The sequence below is a fragment of the Suricata suricatta genome, chromosome 8 (assembly GCF_006229205.1).
Source record: "Suricata suricatta isolate VVHF042 chromosome 8, meerkat_22Aug2017_6uvM2_HiC, whole genome shotgun sequence".
NCBI classification, from domain to species: Eukaryota; Metazoa; Chordata; class Mammalia; order Carnivora; family Herpestidae; genus Suricata; species Suricata suricatta.
In genome coordinates, this window is record NC_043707.1 from 27,757,735 (window position 1) to 27,777,747 (window position 20,013).

Below are 20,013 nucleotides of genomic sequence, written 5' to 3' on the forward strand. Positions count from 1 at the left end.
AAAGTCCCTCTGAGTGGTTGACATGTTCAGGACCACTTGAAAAAATGTGCAGTGTTGGCAGAGTTGCATGAGGTGATAAAGAACCAGAAGTCAATTCCCCGAATAAGAAATCACAGAAGAAAAATGTTCTTTCTGGGACAGGTATATGTTGCTTTCTAAGATAATTTTGACCATGGGTGAATTTGCATTTGGAGGTACCTACTTCCATTATAAGATGGGACACTGTTTTATGAGGAGCTTTTTTTTTTTAATGTCTATTTATTTATTTTGAGAGAGAGAGAGAGCGAACACACATGCATGACCTGGAGAGGCACAGAGAGAGAGGGAGAGAGAATCTCAAGCAGGCTCCTTGCCATCAGTGCAGAGCCCAGTGCGCGGCTCAAATCCACAATCCGTGAGATCATGACCTGAGCTGAAATCAAGAGTTGGATGTTTCTCCGACTGAGCCACCTGGGAGCCCCAGTTTCTTCACCCACAAAGGGAGGTTGAACTGGGTCATCTGCGAGAGCCATCGCAGCCCTAAATGTTTACTTGGAGGATACTGTGGGTTTCGTCCGCTCACTGTCTTGTTACTTCTCTTGCACAGGGATCATGGCCCAGGTGGCAGTGTCTGCCCTGCCCGTGGAGAACGTGGAATCCTCAGAGAGCAGGATGGTGGTGACGTTCCTCGTGTCTGCTCTCGAGTCCATGGTGAGGCAGTCTGTGGTTCTGTACGGTGTCCCCTGGTTGGACCCCCGTCGAAATCCCAGAGCCGGTCCACACCCTGAAGCTCGGCCTCAGTTCTGTACCCTGTCCATGTAACTCTACCCCTCTGCCTGGAGGTCACGGGCTCGGCAGGTCCTTTCAGAGCCGCCTCTTACATGGTGGAAGTAATTCTATGGGTGTAAACTTTCCAGATCTGAAAATTTAATGAAGGCACCTTTGTTCCGTTGTTTGAGAACGTTTTTGCTCTAAATTCAAAAGTAAACCAATAGGCCCTCTCTACACATCTATTTAGGTCCAATGTGTAAAATGTACCTCGTGGGTAAAAACATGGTGAGAAACTTACATAACCTCAAAGTCTCTGATCGCAAAACACTCGCTGATTAGAAGGGGAAAATCAGCGCCTTAATAATAGCGGAGAAACCTGAGAAACACCCCCTTGATAATCAGGCAGTCAGAGTGGACATCGGTGGTCTCAGGACAGACCGACATCCCCTGCCTCCCGGCATGACGCTCCAGGAAGGGGCTTCCGCTGCTGTGGCGTTCCCGCCAAAAACGCAGGGCCTGAATCTAGTGGGAAGACACTAGGCAAAGCCAAATTCAGGGACATTCTGCAAAATGACTGGGCTGGGCTTTTAATAATTGTCAACATCATGAAAGACAAAGACTGGAGAACCATTTCAGACGGGGGAGAACGGACGAGTCGGGACGTCATGTAGAAACTGTGACCCTGGGTTGGATCCTTGCCCAGAAAAAATAAGTAGATTTTATTCATTTTTCTTTTTTTCTGTAAAGAGTATTATTGGGTCGGGGTGCCTGGCTGGCTCAGTCCATGGAGCATGCGACTCTTGACCTGAGGGCCACTAGTTCAAGCCCCACACTGGATGCAGGGATTACTTAAAAGTAAATAAACTTAAAAATTATGGGGTCAGCTGGCAAAATACCAAACACATGTAGCTCCCTCTCATACACACATATGTGTGTGTACATGCACACACACACACACACACACACACACACCCTTCATATTTAAACTAGAAAACCAAATGTAAAGAGAAATTTTGAAACCAACCCAAAGCAGCCTGAACAATGGCCCCAAAGATGTCCATGTCCTCACTCCCAGTGCCTGTGAATGTTCTTACTTGGCAAAAGGAACCTTACAGCTGTGACTTAGTTAAGGATCTTGAGATAGGGACATTATCTTAGATTATCTGAGGGGAGATAAAACTTTAAAAAAAACTTGGAATAAATATTACAAGAAAGTGTCAGGATCTGTTCAAAGAACAAACTAGAAATGTTTTACCCAAGAACTGACCGCCTTCCCTCCCTCAACAAATGTTCGTGAAGTGTCCTTGCATTAAGGCCGTCTTTGAGGCACTGGGGCCCCAAGCTTTGAAAAGACAGATAAGGTCTTCCTCAGATGATCCCGTGCCCTATTTGGGGAGGCAGACCATAAACAAATTCCACGTGGGTATGTTTATATCGGTAAACTTAGTAAAAAGAGGGTCAGGAAACAGATTTGGAGCAAGAACAGGGGGTTATGATGGGGTTTTCTGGGGGGAGAGTCTGAGCAGTTGCCTTTCATGCAGAGATGTGGAGGAAGTGAAGAGGTAGGCCAGGCCAGTATCCAGCAGCAGAGTGTTGGGTGAGAACAGCTTGTGCAAAGGCCCTGAGGTGGAAACAGGTGTGGTATTTTCGAGGAGCATCAAGAAGTCTAGTAACACTGTAGCAGGGGGAGGAAAAGAGAGGTGGCCAGACGTAAGGTTAACAAGGCACCAGGTGGCCGGATCGTGTAGAGTTCTGGGCTTTTCTCCTCAGTACTCTGGGAAGCCATCGGAAGGTTCTAAGAGAAGGAGTCACTCGGGGGAGTGGTTCTGATGGGAGATTTCGGTGGCATGGACTAGGCTGAGAATAGCAGAGGTGGGGAGAAGTGATGGTTCTAGAAGGATCTGTGGAGTTGACGGGACTCAGCAGTGGGTTGGATGTGAGCTGTGAGGTTTTCTTGGCAGAAAGAAAGTCAAGAGTATTTTTTTACTGTGGTAAGATATACAGATAAAGATCACACAATTTACCGTTTCACCACTTTAAAACGCACAGTTCAGGGGCGTGAAATGCAACTGCATTGATGTGCTGCTGTTGTCACCATTCTTCTCCAAAGCGTTTCCGTCTTCCTCAACAGAAACTCTGTCCTCATCAAACAAAATTACTCCCCACCCACCCCTCACCTAACCCTTTAGAAATCTAGGAGAGTTGTTTTGTTGTTGTTAAGAGTTTATTTTTGGGGCACCTGGGTGGGTCAGTCGGTTAAGCATCTGACTGGCTCAAGTCATGATCTCATGGTTTGTGGGTTCAAGCCCCGCATCAGGCCCTGTGCTGAACATATGCTCAGAGCTTGAAGCCTGCTTTGGATTCTGTGTGTGTGTGTCTCTCTCTCTGCCCCACCTCTGCTCAAGCTCTGTCTCAGTCTGTCTCTCAAAAATAAGTAAATGTAAAAAAAACAAAATAAAAGTTTATTTTTAAGGGGCACCTGGTGGCTCAGTCGGATGAGTCTCTGACTCTTGGTTTCGGCTCAGGTCATGATCTTATGATTTGTGAATTTGAGCCTGTATCGGGCTCCACACTGACAATGTAGAGCCTGCTTGGGATTCTCTCTCTCCCTCTTCCTCTGTCCCTCCCATGTGCTTGCAAACTCTCTGTCTCTCACAAAATAAGTAAAATAAACTTTAAAAAAAAATTTTAAGATTTTATTTTTAAGTAATCTCTACCACCAACATGAGGCTCAAAATCACATCTCTGAGATCAAGAGTCACATGTTCCACCAACAGAGCCAGCCAGGCAACACTGTTTTGTTACATAATACATTTTTATTTAGGAATACTTTGTTTTTATTTTTATTTTGAGAAAGAGCATGCACGCACAAGCAGGGAAAAGGGGCAGGGGGAGAGAGAGAATCCCAAGTAGCCTCCACGCTCAGCACAGAGCCCAACGTGGGCTCGATCCCACAACCCTGGAATCATGACCTCAGCTGAACTCAAAAGTCATATGCTTGGGGCGCCTGGGTGGCTCAGTTGGTTAAGTGTCCAACTTCGGCTCAGGTCATGATCTTATGGTCCGTGGGTTCAAGCCCCGCATCAGGCTCTGTGCTGCCAGCTCAGAACCTGGAGCCTGCTTCAGATTCTGTGTCTCCCTCTCTCTCTCTGCTCCTCCCCGATTCATGCTTTGTCTCTCTCTCTCTTAAAAATAAATAAAAGTTAAAAAAATTTAAAAAAAAAAGTCAGACGCTCAACTCACTGAGCCACCCACACACCCCGATTTAGGAATACTTTAAAGGTTTACGGAAAAGTTGCAGAGATAGAGATCTCCCACATGCCCCTCCCTCATCACTAACTACAGCACACACTACTGTCCAAATTGAGATAGATCAGTATTAGTACATCAATACTAGCCAGCTCGGACTTTCCTCGATTTTTATCAGCATTTAAAAAAATATTTTATTATTAAAAAAACTTTTTTAATGTTTCTATTTATTTTTGAGAGAGAGAGCATGAGTGGGGGAAGAACAGAGAGGGAGGGAGAGAGAGAGACAAAATCAGAAGCAGGCTTCAGGCTCTGAGCTGTCAGCACAGAGCCTGACGTGGGGCTCAAATTCATGAACCATGAGATCATGACCTGAGCCAAAGTTGGACGCTAACCGACTGAGCCACCCAGGCGCCCCAAGATTTTATTATTTTTAAGCAATCTCTACGCTGAGCTTGGGTCTCAAACTCACAACTCGGAGATCAAGACTCACACGCTCCACCCACTGAGCCAGCCAGCCTCGCCAGCTCTTTGGTGTCCTTTCTCTGTCCAGGGACCACGTGTGGCATCACATTGCTTCTAGTCATCAGGTCTCTTTGGGCACCTCTGATCTGTGACAGCTTCTCAGTCTTCCCTTGGTTTTCATGACCTTGCCAGTTTAGAAGAGTACTGGTCAGGCCTTTTATGGCATCTCTGTCAATCTGGGTTTCTCTGAGGTTTCACCTTCTGTTTGGACTGGGGTTTTGGAAGGAAGACCGCAGAGGGGAGATGCCCCCCACCCGCCCCATCACATTGTGTCAGGGTACATGACATCACCGTGATCCGTCGCTGGTAGGGCTCACATCCATCTCTTGGTCAGGGCAGTGTGATGATTCACTTTATGTGTCAACCCGATGGGCTGCCCGTTATTTCAGAGGGTGTCTGTGAGGGTGTTTCCAGAAGAGATTAGTGCTTGAATTGCCGGGCACAGCAAAGCAGGTGGCCCTCCCCACTGTGGGTGGGCGTCCCCCAGCCCGTGGAGAGCCTGCAAAGAACAGAAGTCCCCTTTCTGCCCGACTGCTTGAGCGGGGACATCCATCTTCTGCCCTTGCCCTCCTGATTCTCTGGCCTTCAGAATCAGAGTCGAAATCTACACCATCAGCTCTCCAGCTCTCAGAACGTGAACTTGGAACGAACTGCCCCACCAGCTCTCTTGCATCCGCATCATGTGGGTGGCCCATCATGGGACTTCTCAGCCTCCGTTATCACATGAGCCAGTTCCTTAGAAGGAACTACGTATTAGAGAGAGAGAGAGAGAGAGAGAGAGAGAGATCATCTCCTATTCTGTCTCTCGGGAGAATTCCAACACAAGTAGAGTCCGCCATGTTTCTTCATCATTTAGTCTCTGTATTTCCCCCTCCATGTCTGGCTCTCAGGAAGCAGGTCACAAAGTCCAGTGACTCATAATGGGAAGGGGCCATGGCCTCTCTCTCCGTGCTGGTTGGAGAATGAGCACCGCTGAAATGTGCTTGTAATTTGCTTGAAGAACCTTAAAAGACTTTACACCCTTTGGGGCATGTGGGTGGCTCAATCGGTTGAGCGTCCAGCTTCGGCTCAAGATCATGATCTCACAGTTTGTGAGTTCAAGCCCCGCATCAGGCTCCCTGCTGTCAGCACAGAGCCTGCTTCAGATGCTCTGTCCCCCTCTTTCTCTGCCCCTCCCCTGCTCTCTCAAAAATGAATACATTTTTTTATTAATTAAAAAAAAGAATTTATGCCTTCTGCATCCTGCAGAAATAATCAAACATGCACAGAAATGTTGACATTCTTTTTTAAACAGTATTTATTTATTTAAGTAATCCCTACATCCAATGGGGGATCAAACTCAAGGATCAAGGGTGACATGATCCACCGACCGAGCCAGCCAGGTGCCCCAAATGTTTACATTCTCGACATGTATCATGCTGTTGTTTGTAACAGGAGAAAAGCTTTTCAGGAATGCTGCACTTAAACTGCAGCATATACATAGGAGGGAATAGCATGTAATCATTCAAACCCCACATTGCTCAGGGGGCGCCTGGGTGGCTCAATCAGTTAAGGGCCCGACTTCTGCTCAGGTCATGATCTTGCAGTGGTTTGTGAGTTCAAGCCCCATGTCTGGCTCTCTGCTGACAGATCAGAACCTGGAGCCTGCCTTGGATTCTGTGTCTCCCTCTCTCTCTGCCCCTCCTTTGCTTGTGTGTACTTGCTCACTTGCTCTCACTCTTTCTCTCAAAAATAAACATTGAAAAACTCACACTGCTCAGAATTATAAATTCCCAAAAGTAATGATAAACAGCTAACGCAGAATGCCGGCCCACAGAGAGTACTGCAATCCACTTTTGTTTGTGAAATCATGTGTGTGTGTGTGAGAATTTCAAAATGTGACCAGGAGCCAATTCTGGGTAGTGGGATTACCAGTGATTTCTTTTTTTCCTTTTGCGTACTTTTCCATATCTGCTAATGTGTTTATAATACGCATATTTCGTGATAAGGAAAAAGTATTTTTTTCTACCAATGATGTCCTAAGTAAGGCTGCAAATGAGCGACTTTAGGGTGCCTGGTTGGCTCAGTCTGTTAAGCTCCTGACTCTTGATTTTGTCTCAGGTCATGATCCCAAGGTTGTGGGATTGAGCCCTACCTCGGGCTCCACATTGAGTGTGGTGCCCGCTTGGGATTCTCTCTCTCTCTTTCCCTCTCTCTGTGCCCCTTCCACACTCTCTCTCTCTCTCTCTCTCTCTCAAAAGTAAATAAATCTTTTTTAAAAATGAGTGACTCTACCCGATCCCAGGTTCTATATTTCAGGTAGATTAGATGCTGAATGTTGGGTTCATTCGACACAGACACGGAGAGATTCGCCACAAGGGTAATGGGGCTTCTGTGTCTTGCTCTCCTCCTGCACCCCTCCCCCCAAGGCTGCGGGAGAGCCCCAGCAATGTGCACATTTGTGTTTGTACAGATTGCGAGGTGAGGGTCTTAGCCACGTCGGTTAAGGTTGCTGTCTCCTGCCCTCACCTCCTCGCCCCCACGGCCCCCATGCCCACTTCCCACTGCTGCTGGCATTACGTCCCACAGACGTGGTGCCTTTGAACAACATAGACTTGCTGTGAGACAGTTCTGGAGGTTAGGAGGCCGGTAGTGCGGTTTTGTGGGGCTCCAGTCCAAGCGTCACCAGGTTCCATTCCTTCTGGAAGCTTCCAGGGAGACTACATGGCTTGCCTTTTCCAGCTTCTGAAGGTCACCCACGTTTCCCAGCTCATGGTCCCTTCCAGCAAGGGCACCACTCTGCCCTCTGATTCCCTTGTGGCCTCTTCTGCCTCCACCTCCCTCTGGGCCCTTGTCAAGACCACGGTGACTACATTGGGTCCAACCAGATAGTCCAGGATAACCCCCCAAAATAATCACACCTGCAAAGCCCCTGTTGCCACATGAGGGAACATATTCACGGGCTCTGGGGATTAGAACATGACATCTTTGGGGGGACGTTATTGTGCCTCCCAAGATCCCCACTGGCAGGGAATACTGGAGCGGACACAGGCACCTTCAGGGTTTCAAAAGCAGAAGCTCGGTTGAGTATATGTCTAGTTTTAGTTAGCATTATGTGGCTTGCTGTAACTTCTGTGTCGAGGTGAGCTGCTGCGAGGCACCCCAGCATGGCAGTGGTTTCCAGGAATATTCCTGTGGTCCGTTGGGTCAACTCACCCAACCATGGGACATCAAGGGGTATGTTACAAACAACCTGAGGTCACCCTGTGGGGTGAACCTGTGCTCAACTCCAGAAGGCTGTGGGGAGCAGAGGAAAAACAGGTCTTAAATGTACAGAGCTGAGGCGCCTGGGTGGCTCAGATGGTTGAATGTCTGACTCTTGATTTTAGCTCAGGTTGTGATCCCAGGGTCATGGGATCGAGCCCCACATCAGGCTCTGTGCTGAGCATGGAGCCTGCTTAAGATTCTCTTTCTCCCTCTACCCCTCTCCCTTGCTTATGCCACTCGCTCTCACTCTCTCTGTCTCAAATGAATGAATGAGTGACTGAATCAATGAGTAAATGAAGCCAGAATCTAGTCCTGGAAAATCCTTCCAATCATTAAATGGGTAAATTGTAAATAGGGGACTTGTTTCTCTTTGATGCCTTCTCAAAACAGAAATTCTCTCTGGTCAAGAATATATTCGCCAATGTAGCATATGCAGTCATAAATACACCACCCAGTCTTTCAAATCTTTGGCAGGAATTATACAAAGTAGAATTTATCAGAATACTTGTCTGCAAGGCATAGCTTCTAGCACTACGATGAATAGCAACTGTGTCTTACATATGAATTTTCATGTTTTATACATCCCTACCATCAGTAATAAAAGTGTAATGAACCATGTTGGAGGAAAATCAAATTATCTCTCTCTTCTCTCTGTGGAAAACGTTATAAAATTATTGTCACAGGAAAAGGCAATCAAAGAGTCTGTGGCCAAAAATATAGGGGGAAAGGGCATGTTGGAGAGACATGTCTGCTAAAAAATACTGCACCCAGGGCGCCTGGGGGGCTCAGTTGGTTGAGCGTCTGACTTTGGCTCAGGTCATGATCTCACGGTCTGTGGGTTTGAGCCCCGCATCAGGCTCTGTGCTGACAGCTAGCTCAGAGCCTGGAACTGGCTTCAGATTCTGTGTCTCCCTCTCTCTATGACCCTCCCCTGCTCATGCTATCTCTCTCTCTCTCTCTCTCAAAAATGAATAAAACATTAAAAAAAAAATACTGCACCCAATTCCAACAAGCAGCAAGCAATTCTCTGACCCCAGCTGGGTGTCCTGCAATTTAACTCAATTCTGATTCCTATCTCCGTAGAGAGAGCATCAGATCCCACAGGTTACGGGTTCACTCCTCTGAGGCTGCCCATCACTTCAGACGCTAACATCAAGTCCACTTGTCAGCTGGGCTTCTGACCTATGGCTATAGATCAGAAGTTCCGCAGCCCCCCTCATTGGGTTTGATTGGTTGGTTAGAACAACCCACAGAACTCTGAAACTTTTACTTACTGGATTACTGGCTCATTACAAAAGGACCTTAAGTCAAGAACAGTTCAAGATGCAGAGGGCAAGTGTGGGGGGGGCGTGCACGAGGCTTCCTCGTCCTTTCCCAGCTAGCCACTCTCCCTAAATCACCAGGTGTTCAACCCAGGAGCTCCCGACCCTGTCCTTTTGGGTTTTCATGGAGGCGTCATAGTATACACACAATTGACTACAACACTGAACAGTAGGAATTGAAATTAACCCCTACCTCTCCACTCCTTGCCAGAGGCCAGGGGGCAGGGCTAAAGTGCCACTCCTCCAATCACTGTGGGTTCCCCTGGCAACCAGCCCCATCTGGTGACCACCTAGAGTTACCTCATCAACCTTGACCAAATACATTTTTATTGCTCTCTCAGGAAATTCCAAGACTTTCAGGAGCTCTGTGTCGGGATCAGTGGATAAAGATATTTCTTAGGTGGTTAATAAAAATACATTGTTCTTTGGGTTTTATGATGTTTATAGTATTTGCTTAGTGACTGCGTTTCATGTATTTTTCCTGGGGGATATTTCTCATTAAAAATTTTTTTAACGTTTATTTATTTATTTATTTATTTGAGAGACAGAGAAAAAGCACAAGTGGGGAGGGGCAGACAGAGAGGGAGACACAGAATCCACAGCAGGCTCTAGGCTCTGAGTTGTCAGCACAGAGCCAGACATAGGACTCAAACCCATGAACCATGAGATCATGATCTGAGCCAAAGTCAGACATTTAACCAACCGAGACACCCAGGTGCCCCTATATTTTTTAAAAATTGAGTAATCTCTATGCCTAACGGGCTCGAACTTACAACCCTGAGATCAAGAATCTCATGCTTGGGGCAGCTGGGTGGCTCATTCAGTTGGGAGTCTAACTCTTGATTTCGGCTCAGGTCATGATCCCAGGGTCATGGGATGGAGCCCTGTATTGGGCTCTGTGCTGACAGTGCAGAGCCTGCTTGGGATTCTCTCTCTCCCTTTCTCTCTGCCCCTCCTCTGCTTGCACTCTCTCTCTCTCAAAATAAGTAAACATTAAAAAGAAATAAGATATGGGGCACATGGGTGACTCAGTCAGTTAAGCCGCTAACTTTCAGCTCAGGTCGTGATCTTGAGGTTTGTGAGTTCGAGCCCCACATTGGGTACTGTGCTGACAGCTCAGACCTGGAGCCTGCTTCAGATTCTGTGTCTTCCTCTCTCTCTGCCCCTCCCCTACTCACGCTCTGTCTCTGTCTCTCAAAAATAAACATTTAAAAAAATTTTTAAAAAGAAATAAGAGTTCATGGCTTCAAAAAGGAAAGTTACCAAAAAAAAAAAATTTACACTCTACCAAGTCAGCCAGTCGCTCCCATATTCTTTACTTAAAGCAGACCTCTCAGGCGCCACAAAATCTGGTATATAATATTTCATTCTTTGTTTCTATTTCAGTGTAAAGAGCTGGCCAAGTCCAAGGCAGAAGTAGCCTGCATCGCAATGTATGAGACAGATGTGTTTGTTGTTGGAACCGAGAAAGGACGTGCTTTTGTGAATGCCAGGACGGATTTACAAAAGGACTTTGCAAAATACTGTAGGTGTTAACAGTTTGATCCTTTGTATTCATAACTCTTAAAATATTTGCAGGGAAGACTTATGTAATGTTTTCTTTAAAAATAGCCTCAGCAAGGGCGCCTGGGTGGCTGCTGGGCGGTTAAGTGTCCAACTTTGGCTCAGATCATGATCTTGTGGTTTGTGGGTTCGAGCCCCACATCGGGCTCTGTGCTGACAGCTCAAAGCCTGGAGCCTGCTTTGTATTCTGCATCTCCCTCTTTCTCCACCCCTTGCCCCCTCTCTTTCTCTGAAAAATAAATATTTTAAAAAACCTTTTTTAAAAAAAATAACCTATACATTATCCTGAAAATGGTTCTGATACATCTCTTTTGACTTGGCGTACCAGGAATATCTGCTTAACGTGGATAGGTCCAGGAAACATGGTCAGTGTATTTTGTACTTTGTCCTCAGTGGCACCCTGGTTTTATAAAAGAAATTTGAGGAACATAGAGGAAACTGTCTTTGGTTCCTAAAATAAACCCACATTAAAATAAATTCTTATTTTACTTGTTCCCAGTAGAAAGGGAATAAAACCCCAGGATTTTCAGGTAGTCTATTGAGTTCATAACCATTTTCCCTTTTTTCACTTGTTTATTTTTGAGAGAGGGAAAAAGAGAGAGTTATGAGCAGGGGAAGAGCAGAGAGAGGGAGACACAGAATCTGAAGTAGGCTCAAGGCTCTGAGCTGTTAGTACAGAGCCCAATGTGGGGCTCAAAGTCACACACTGTGAAATTGTGACCTGAGCTGCAGTCAGATGCTTGACCGACTGAGCCCCCCAGGTGCCCCTTTAGAGCTTGTAATGTGTTACAGGTGTCCAGGAGCACTGGTGATTGTAGGTGGCCATGTGTGACAGAAACTAGTCTAGGACGTTAAAACCTACACCTTGTATAGCAATGGTCTCTACCATGGTAGGTCATCCACCTAGTACCTTAGTATTTTCTGGAACCAAGAAAGGAAAAAAAACCCATCAAGGTTTATCTGAGGTTGTAATGCCAACGGGACTGTGGAGAGAGTGAATGGACATAGCCGTAGATGTTTCCAAGGGTTGTCCGAGGGAATGTGAACATAAATAAGTATTTACATATGTCAAGATCATACATATGTATGTGACAGAGAGAAGAGTTGATTCATTCAGATTAGTTTCCAAGACTAAAATTACAGTCTCCTCGATCAGGAAGATAGGTTCAAATATGAAGCAATCTTTAAATAATACAGTAAGTATATAATGGACGAACAGGAAGGGTGTTCTCAATTCATTAGGTCAGTGGCCGGTTAGATTGAAGTTTCACAGTTCCATGCTAATCTTTCAGATACAGGGCTATTCATACTTTCTATTTCTTTGGTACCCATTTCAGTAAACTTTTTTTTCAACTTTTTTTTTTTTTGATGTCTATTGATTTTTGAGAGGGAGAGAAACAGAACATGAGCAGGGAAAGGGCAGAGAGAGAGAGAGAGAGAGAGAGAGGCACAGAATCCGAAGCAGACTCCAGGCTCTGAGCTGTCAGCACAGAGCCTGATATGGGACTTGAGCCACGAACCACGAGATCATGACCAGAGCCAAAGTCGGACGCTTAACCAGCTGAGCCACCCAGGCGCCCCTCAACTTTATTTTTAACTTGTTCATTCCTGAATATTGTTGAATTTGTTGGAAAAAAATGGCTCCCAGTATTTGCTTTGTAATTATAACATCTGTATTGATGTCTCTACTTTTGTTCCACGGTGAAGATTCTCCTACAGTCACTTTCAGACACTATAGCAAATAACATTTTTGTTGTCATTTCCTTTGGGCTACTACTATTCCTCTGTGTTGAATGATTTATAGTTCTTTATCAATAGATTTATTTCAGAGGTGATCACCATGTTATATTACCCTGTTCATCACAAATACCCTATTCTTGGGGCAGCGCCTGGGTGGCTCAGTCAGTTGAACATCCCAGCTTCAGCTCAGGTCATGATCTCACAGTCCATGAGTCCCAGCCCCACGTCGGGCTGCATGCTGACAGCTCAGAGCCTGGAGCCTGCTTTGAATTCTATGCCTCCTCTCTCTCTGCCCCTCCCCCACTTGTGATCAGTCTGTCTGTCTCTCTCTGTCTCAAAAATAAATAAACATTAAAATTTTTTTTAAATATTTATAAAAAATCTTATTTTAGGGGCACCTGGCTGGCTTAGTCAGTAGGACATGTGAGTCTTGATCTTGGGGGTCATGTGTTCAAATCCCCTGTTGGGGGTAGTTTACTTATGAAAAAAGATCTTGCTTTACATTTATCCATTGTCCCCCTTTCCTGTATAATACCAGAAGCATAGACATTGAGGGAATGTTCGGAACAAGTGCTTGGACTGACTCTGCCTTTTGCTTGCTTACAGGCATTGCCGAAGGGGTGCATGAGGCCACATCCCCAGGCCCTGCGAACAGGATGCAGATTGATTCAGGAGAAACGGAAATACTCAGAAAAGCGGTTGAGGACTATTTCTGCTTTTGTTACGGTAAAGTTACATCTAGCCTTAGTTATTGGCGTGGTTCACAAGGAATTGGAGTATTACAGATCACCTTATTGGCATGACTGTTCAGATGCTTCTTTTTTTTTTTAATGTTTATTTATTGTTGAGAGAGAGAGAAACAGACAGACAGAGTGGGGGAGGGGCAGAGAGAGAGGGAGACACAGAATCCGAAGCAGGCTCCAGGCTCTGAGCTGTCAGCACAGAGTCTGACACGGGGCTCTAACTCCCTAACCGCGAGCTCATGACCTGAGCTGAAGTCGGGCACTCCACCGATGAACCCCCCCAGGCGCCCCGGATGCCTCTAGCATGTAAAATTGTACATTCTCCTTAAGCCCAGAGCCAGTTCCTCAGGGCCAGAGGATGTCTTCCAGAAGGTAGCTTGACCTCTCCTGGCCATGGAAACATCTGACGCATCAGACTTCATTCTTCGTTCTTTGCTCCTATTTAGGGAGCTTCCACTGCAGGGCCAATGCAGTTGTACTTGACCCTTGCACCCACCTCCACTGCAGTCGAAAATCCATATCTAATATTTGACTCCCCCAAAACGTAGCTGCTAATAGCCTGCTGTTGATTGGAAACCGTACTGGTGGGGCACCTGGGTGGCTCAGTCGGTTAAGCGTCCAACTTCGGCTCAGGTCAGATCTCACGTTCATGGGTTCGAGCCCCGCGTCAGGCTCTGTGCTGATAGCTCAGAGCCTGGAGCCTGCTTCCGGTTCTGTGTCTCCTTCTCTCTCTGCCCTCCCCCTCTCATGCTCTGTCTCTCTGTGTATCAAAAATAAATAAAAAACATTAAAAAAATTTTTAAAAAGAAACTTTACTGGTAACAAAAATAGTTGATTAATACATATTTTGTATGTTATATGTATTACACAGTGTATTTCTACCATACAGTAAGCTAAAGGAAAGAAAGTATTATTAAGAAAATCGTAAGGAAGAGGGGCACCCAACTGGCTTAGTCGGTGGAGCATGTGACTCTTGATCTGGGCGTTGTAAATTCAAGCCCCACAACAGGTGTAGAGATTACTTTTAAAAAGTAAATTCTTAAAAAAATAAAAAAAGAAAAGAAAAGAAATAGAGGGGTGCCTGGGTGGCTCAGTCGGTTGAGCAGCTGACTTTGCTTTAGGTCATGATCTCATGGCTCATGGGTTCGAGTCCCATGTAGGGCTCTGTGCTGACGGCTTGGAGCCTGAAGCCTGCTTCTGATTCTGTGTCTCCCTCTCTCTCTCTGCCCCTACCCCGCTCATTCTCTCTCTCTCTCTCTCTCTCTCTCTCTCTCTCTCTCTCTCTCTCTCTCTCTCAAAAATAAGCATTAAAAAAAGAAAGAAACAGAGAAAATGCATTTGTAGTATTATGATGTATTAATTGAAAAAAGGCTCTGCATAAGTGGACCTGCGCAGTGCAATCCTGTGTTGCTCATGGGCGAGCTGTATTAAAGATTTTCCTTGCTGGGTCAGGCACCAACCCCAACCTCATTCGTCTCTCCACCTACTCATGTCTGGTTTTTTTTAATGTTTATTTATATTTGAGAGAGAGAAAGAGCACAAACTGGGAGGGGCAGAGAGAGAGGGACACAGAATCTGAAGCAGGCTCCAGGCTCCGACCTGTCAGCACAGAGCCCTACATGGAGTCTGAACCCACGAACCGTGCAGTCATGACCTGAACCAAAGTCAGACACTTAATCCACCGAGTCACGCAGGGGCCCCCTATTATTTTTTTTTTTATTTTAGAGAGAGAGAACATGTGCACACACAGGGGCGAAGGGCAGAGGGGGAAAGAGAAAGAGACACACACACAGAGAATACCAAGCAGGCTTTATACTCAGCACAGAGCCTGACAAAGGGATCGAACCCACAATCTTGGGATCGTGACCTGAGCTAAAATCAAGAACCAGATGCTTAACCAACTAGGCCACCCAGACACCTCTAAAAATAAAATTTTATGAGGCAGCTGGTGGGGGCTCAGTCCGTTAAGCATCTGACTCTTGATCCGGGCTCAGGTCATGGTCTCACAGTTTGTGAGCTTGAGCCCTGAGTTGGGCTCTGCATTGATAGCATGGAGCCTGCTTGGGATTCTCTCTCTCAATCTCTCTGTCTCTCTCTCTGCCCCCTCCCCCTGCTCTCACATGTGCACGTTCTTTCTCTCTCAACGTAAATAAACTTTAAAAAATAAAATGGAATCTTAAAAAAACAGCTAGGTAACTCTAACTGTTCAGGTGTTGTACTTAGCTGTGACATAAACACTTTCCTTAGCATCTCAGAGTCTTGTCGTTTTTAGAGAGCTTCCCACGCTTACAGGCCTTGTAGGTCCCTGTGAGCGTTTGACTAGGGCGGACCTCGAGCCTAGGGGATCTCGGAGTCTCAGGATATGCTTCTGAGAGAAATAGGGCTCCCACTCCTGGGGGCTGGCCAGCCCAGTGCAGGACGGCTGGCCCGGCCCCAAGATGGGGACGCGAGGCCACGTTGACTCCACAACTTCTCCACAGACAAGATGGCCTGACTGGTGCGGGGTGACGTATGGTCCGTAGGGACTTTTAAGCTTCAGGTGGCAGGTTCTCATCCTCTTTGGGCACCGAGTAACCACGGGGTGCTCTCTGCAGCCCTGGGCGTGCCACCTCCAACCCCAGATGGGGAAAAAGACCTGTTATTTCCTCTTCCTTATGTGAAGATGTAAAGTAAAATGTTTTATAAGCTTTTCCTTTGGCGCTCTGGGAATTTTATTAACGGGTTCTAGAGGAAGAGGACATTTCAGCTTTTACTGCGGCTTCAAAGCCAGGCATTTCCACCTTAGTTATTTTGAGAGGTGGGGGGAGCCGCAGAGGGAGAGGGAGAGAGAGAATCCCAAGCAGGCTCCACGCTGTCCGCACAGAGCTAGACACAGGGCTTGATCTCACAAACCATGGAGATCATGACCTGAGCCAAAACCGAGAGTCAGACGTTCAACTCACTGAGCCACCCAGCCGCCCAGCCACCTGTGTTTCTTCACTGCACCGAATGAAACTGACAGGGTTCATGTCCATACCATCTAAAGACACCCTGCCCCTCCTTCTAGGTAAAGCCTTGGGGACGACAGCGATGGTGCCTGTTCCCTACGAGAACATCCTGAGAGACCCGGCGGCTGTGGTGGTGCAGGGGCTTCCAGAAGGAGTGGCCTTCCAGCACCCCGAGAACTATGGTCTCGCCACCCTGAAGTGGATTTTGGAGAACAAAGCGGGGATTTCATTCATCATAAACAGGTGGCAGGCTCTGTCCCCCTCATAAGGGCCAGTTCGTTTGAGGCCAGTCTGACAGCTTGATTTCAATTCATTTGTTAATTATGTCCTGTTACACTTAGAAGTTGGTTATTCAATGTTTCATCTGTCTTTCTTGTTATGTTCCTGTCGGGTAATAGTATCGGTTTTCTTGCAGACCTTTCCTAGGTCCAGCAACTCAGCTCGGTAAGTGACAGCTTCTCATACTTGGTGACTGCCCATGGCTGCTAAGCTAGTAATACTTTTCCTTAAAAAAAAAAAAACAAAAACAAAAACCACAATACAAGTCATTTTTTAAATGTTTTATTTATTTTTGAGAGGCTGAGAGAGAGCACAAGTGGGGGGAGGGGCAGAGAGAGAGACACACACAGAATCCGAAGCAGGCTCCAGGCTCTGAGCTAGCTGTCAGCACAAAGTCCAGTGTGGGGCTCGAGCCCACAAGCGACAAGCTCATGACCTGAGCTGAAGTCAGATGCTTAACCGACTGAGCTACCTTAGGCGCCTCCCCCATCCCAGCCCTGCTTTTCTTACTTGAAATGCAGGTTTGATGCATTCTAAAGCTTGTGTGTCCCTTGCCTTCTCACTATAGAGGAAGCAACTTCTGACACCCCAGAGTGGGGGGCTGTGCCTCTTGCGGGGTATGCAGCTCAGGGAAGAACACACCCCGACAAGAGCTGGAACAGCGTTCTGCTCCCAGGTCTCAAGCCAGCAAGCTCCCACAGCCCAACCACAGGGGGCAGGAGCACGAGGATGCTGGGTCACTTGATGGTCCTTTGACCACCAGCCACAGGCCATCATTAGGTTCCGGAGTGGATGGAGGACGTATGCCATTTCTCGTGCTTCTGAGACTCAGTCTAGAAGGAACAAGACTGCCCAACAAAGAACCAGGGGTGACCCTGGGTCTTCCCAGGATGGCTGGTGGAAATCCCCGTGAGGCCTGTGGGTGGTTTTGGGTTGTACGATCAGAGGGGCTTTGTGGGGCCACCACGTGGCTCTCCAGCTAAGCAGGGTCTCAACACGTCGGTTCTGCCGGGAAGCCTGTCCACGTGGTCCAGGCAGAAAGCAATGTGGCTGAGTGTTTGAGGCCCGAGTTTGGGAACCAAGGGCCCTTTGTAATCTCCTTAACTAATGATGATGAAGGGCCAAAACAATACTGATTTTTCCAGAAGTGTTTGGAGATCCACCTCTGCCCACTAGTTATTTTCCCAGATTATTAATCTGGAATGTGGTTGGAAACCGTGGGCTGCACCTGTCCTTGAGAGACCGGGTCTGTCTCAGAGGGTGCTGTGCTGAGACCACACAGGTTCAGAGGCAGAATGCCAGGGAGGGGTGGGGCAGATCGCATGGCGCACGCAGGAGCGCTTGGGGCCTGGGCCGCTCACAGAGCGGAGTCCGCTTCCAGAGCAATGGAAAGTTCCCAGAATTCCCTAGCTCATGTGAAAGGGGAGGCCTGAGGGGGAGGAGTCGCAGGTGACTGGGTGACTGTGGTCCCTGTTGACTCCTCAGCCCCTACTCTGCCCACACACATGGCCCCAGGACATGGGGGCCACTTCAAATCGGCCTCTCCCCAGTAGGCCTGGAGCTGGAGTTCTGTCCTCTCTGTATTTACTTTTGCGTTATGTGCCTTTGAATGCTGTCATTTTCAAGGTGCGGAAAGGGGCTAGTGTGTGTTTTCTTGTCCCACACAGGTGGGTCTGCAGTGGTCACAGATGCTAAGAGATCGGTGGCGTCGTCAAGTGAAAGGTAAGGGAAATAAAGAAAAAAAATCCACATCTAACCCCAAAGTTTTAGTTTTTACATCACAGAAAGTTTCCCTTGTTTTGTTATATATTCTTTATTTGAAAGGATGTTTGGGATTTTAAGGCAATGTTCAATGGACACCTTTAATTGTATAACGCATTATTAAAGGAATTTTTTAATGTTTATTTGTTTTTGAGAGAGAGACAGAGCATGGGCAGGGGAGGGACAGAGAGAGAGGGAGATACAGAATCTGAAGCAGCTCCAGGCTCTGAGCTGTCAGCATAGAGCCCGACGCGGGGCTCGAACCCACAAACTCTGAGATCATGACCTGAGCTGAAGTCAGACTCTTAGCCGACTGAGCCACCCAGGTGCCCCTATGTAACACATTATTAAGAAAGTGGATGTCAAATTAACGAGTTGGTTTTGCATCAGGCTGGCTGGCAGGCAGGGGAGGTAGGACAGCGTGGAGATCTGGAGGTTGGGGTGTTGAGCACAGTGCATCCAGGTCCCCATGCTCACGTCTCATGCGGCCGGTTTGTTTTGACAAGGGCTCCCTTCTGCTTTCAGCTGTGGCCCCATCAGTGTGAAAACGGAACCCATGGAAGATTCAGGTACGTACACCGATGCTTGTACAATCAATTACTTGGCAGGTTATCCTTTGACCCCTTTCTTTTGTTTTACTTCTAAAACATTGACTTTAATTAAACTAAGAATGGTTGGGGCAGGGAAAGCTTCCTCAATTTTATTTTAAAAATCTACAAAAAGCCAACAGCTAACATCACACTTGGTGGTGAGAAGCTCGATCCTGTCGCACTGAGGTCAAGAACGAGGCGAGTATGTCCCCTCTTGCACTTCCTTCCAGCATCGAACTGAAAGTCCTTGCTAATGCAACATGATAAGAAAAGGAAACAGAAAGCACACAGATTGGGGGTGATGATGAAACATAACTGCCTTTCTTCACAGACGACACGGTCGTCTATATAGAAAGTCCTGGGGTGCCTGGGCGGCTCAGTCGGTTGAGTGGCCCGCTCTTGGCTTTGGCTCTGGTCATGATCTCATGGTTGTGGGATCGAGCCCTGTGTTGGGTTCCACACTGAACATGGAGCCTGCTTGGGATTCTCTCTCTGTCCCTCCCCCTGATTTATCTCTCACTTTCTCTCTCTCAAATAAAAATAAATTTTAAGAAAATCCCAAAGAATTGACCCACCCAAAGGGGTGGTAGTGCCTAGGGCCCTAAATATCCTCAATAGGGGCCTTATCCTGGCCTTTCCTAACTCCTTAACAAAAGAAAAATGGCATGAATTAGAAGGAAAATGTTAAAAGGGCAGGAAAAAATGTTTTAGATCCAAATGCTTGAGGGATGGGAAAATCTTTGAAAGCATCAAAAGTGCAAAGGTTAGAAAACTAAAAATAACCAAGTACATAAAACCAAAACTTAAAACGCAAGTCAATAAAAATGAACACAAGCTGGGGCATCTGCCTGGCTCAGTCGGAGGGGTGTGTGACTCTTGTTCTCAGGGTTGTGAGTTCGAGCCCCATGAGTACGCCTCTATGTTGGGCATAGGGCTTACTTAAAAAAAAAAAAGAAGAGTAGTAGTACCTGGGGGACTCAGTGGGTTAGGTTTCTGACTCTTGATTTCAGCTCAGGTCATGATTTCGCAGTTCATGAGATGGAGCCCCACGTCAGGCTCTGTGCTGACAGCACTGAGCCCCTCCCCTGATAGGCTCACTGTCTTTCCCGCTCTCTCTCTCAAAATAAGTAAACTTAAAAAAAAATAGGCCCTCTTTTTTTCTTTAAGCTCTACACCGAACGTGGGACTTGAACTCACAACCCTGAGATCAAGAGTTGCACGCTCTTCCGAGTGAGCCAGCCAGGTGCTATGTGGCCCC

General features: G+C 46.9%; 1 protein-coding gene across 5 annotated transcripts in view; it reads left to right on the forward strand.

The window, feature by feature from the left end:
* The first annotated feature begins 589 nt into the window (after positions 1-589).
* The window catches only part of LOC115298217 (general transcription factor II-I repeat domain-containing protein 2), a 52,510-nt gene continuing 33,086 nt past the window's right edge, over positions 590-20,013 (forward strand). For all 5 annotated transcript variants that reach the window (XM_029946691.1, XM_029946693.1, XM_029946695.1 and 2 more), the window contains exons 1-7: positions 590-690; positions 10,479-10,617; positions 13,002-13,121; positions 16,185-16,368; positions 16,541-16,569; positions 18,072-18,126; positions 18,691-18,734. In XM_029946691.1, the coding sequence (XP_029802551.1) occupies positions 592-690; positions 10,479-10,617; positions 13,002-13,121; positions 16,185-16,368; positions 16,541-16,569; positions 18,072-18,126; positions 18,691-18,734 (670 nt within the window). In that variant the 5' untranslated portion in view covers positions 590-591. The remainder of the gene's footprint in view (positions 691-10,478; positions 10,618-13,001; positions 13,122-16,184; positions 16,369-16,540; positions 16,570-18,071; positions 18,127-18,690; positions 18,735-20,013) is intronic.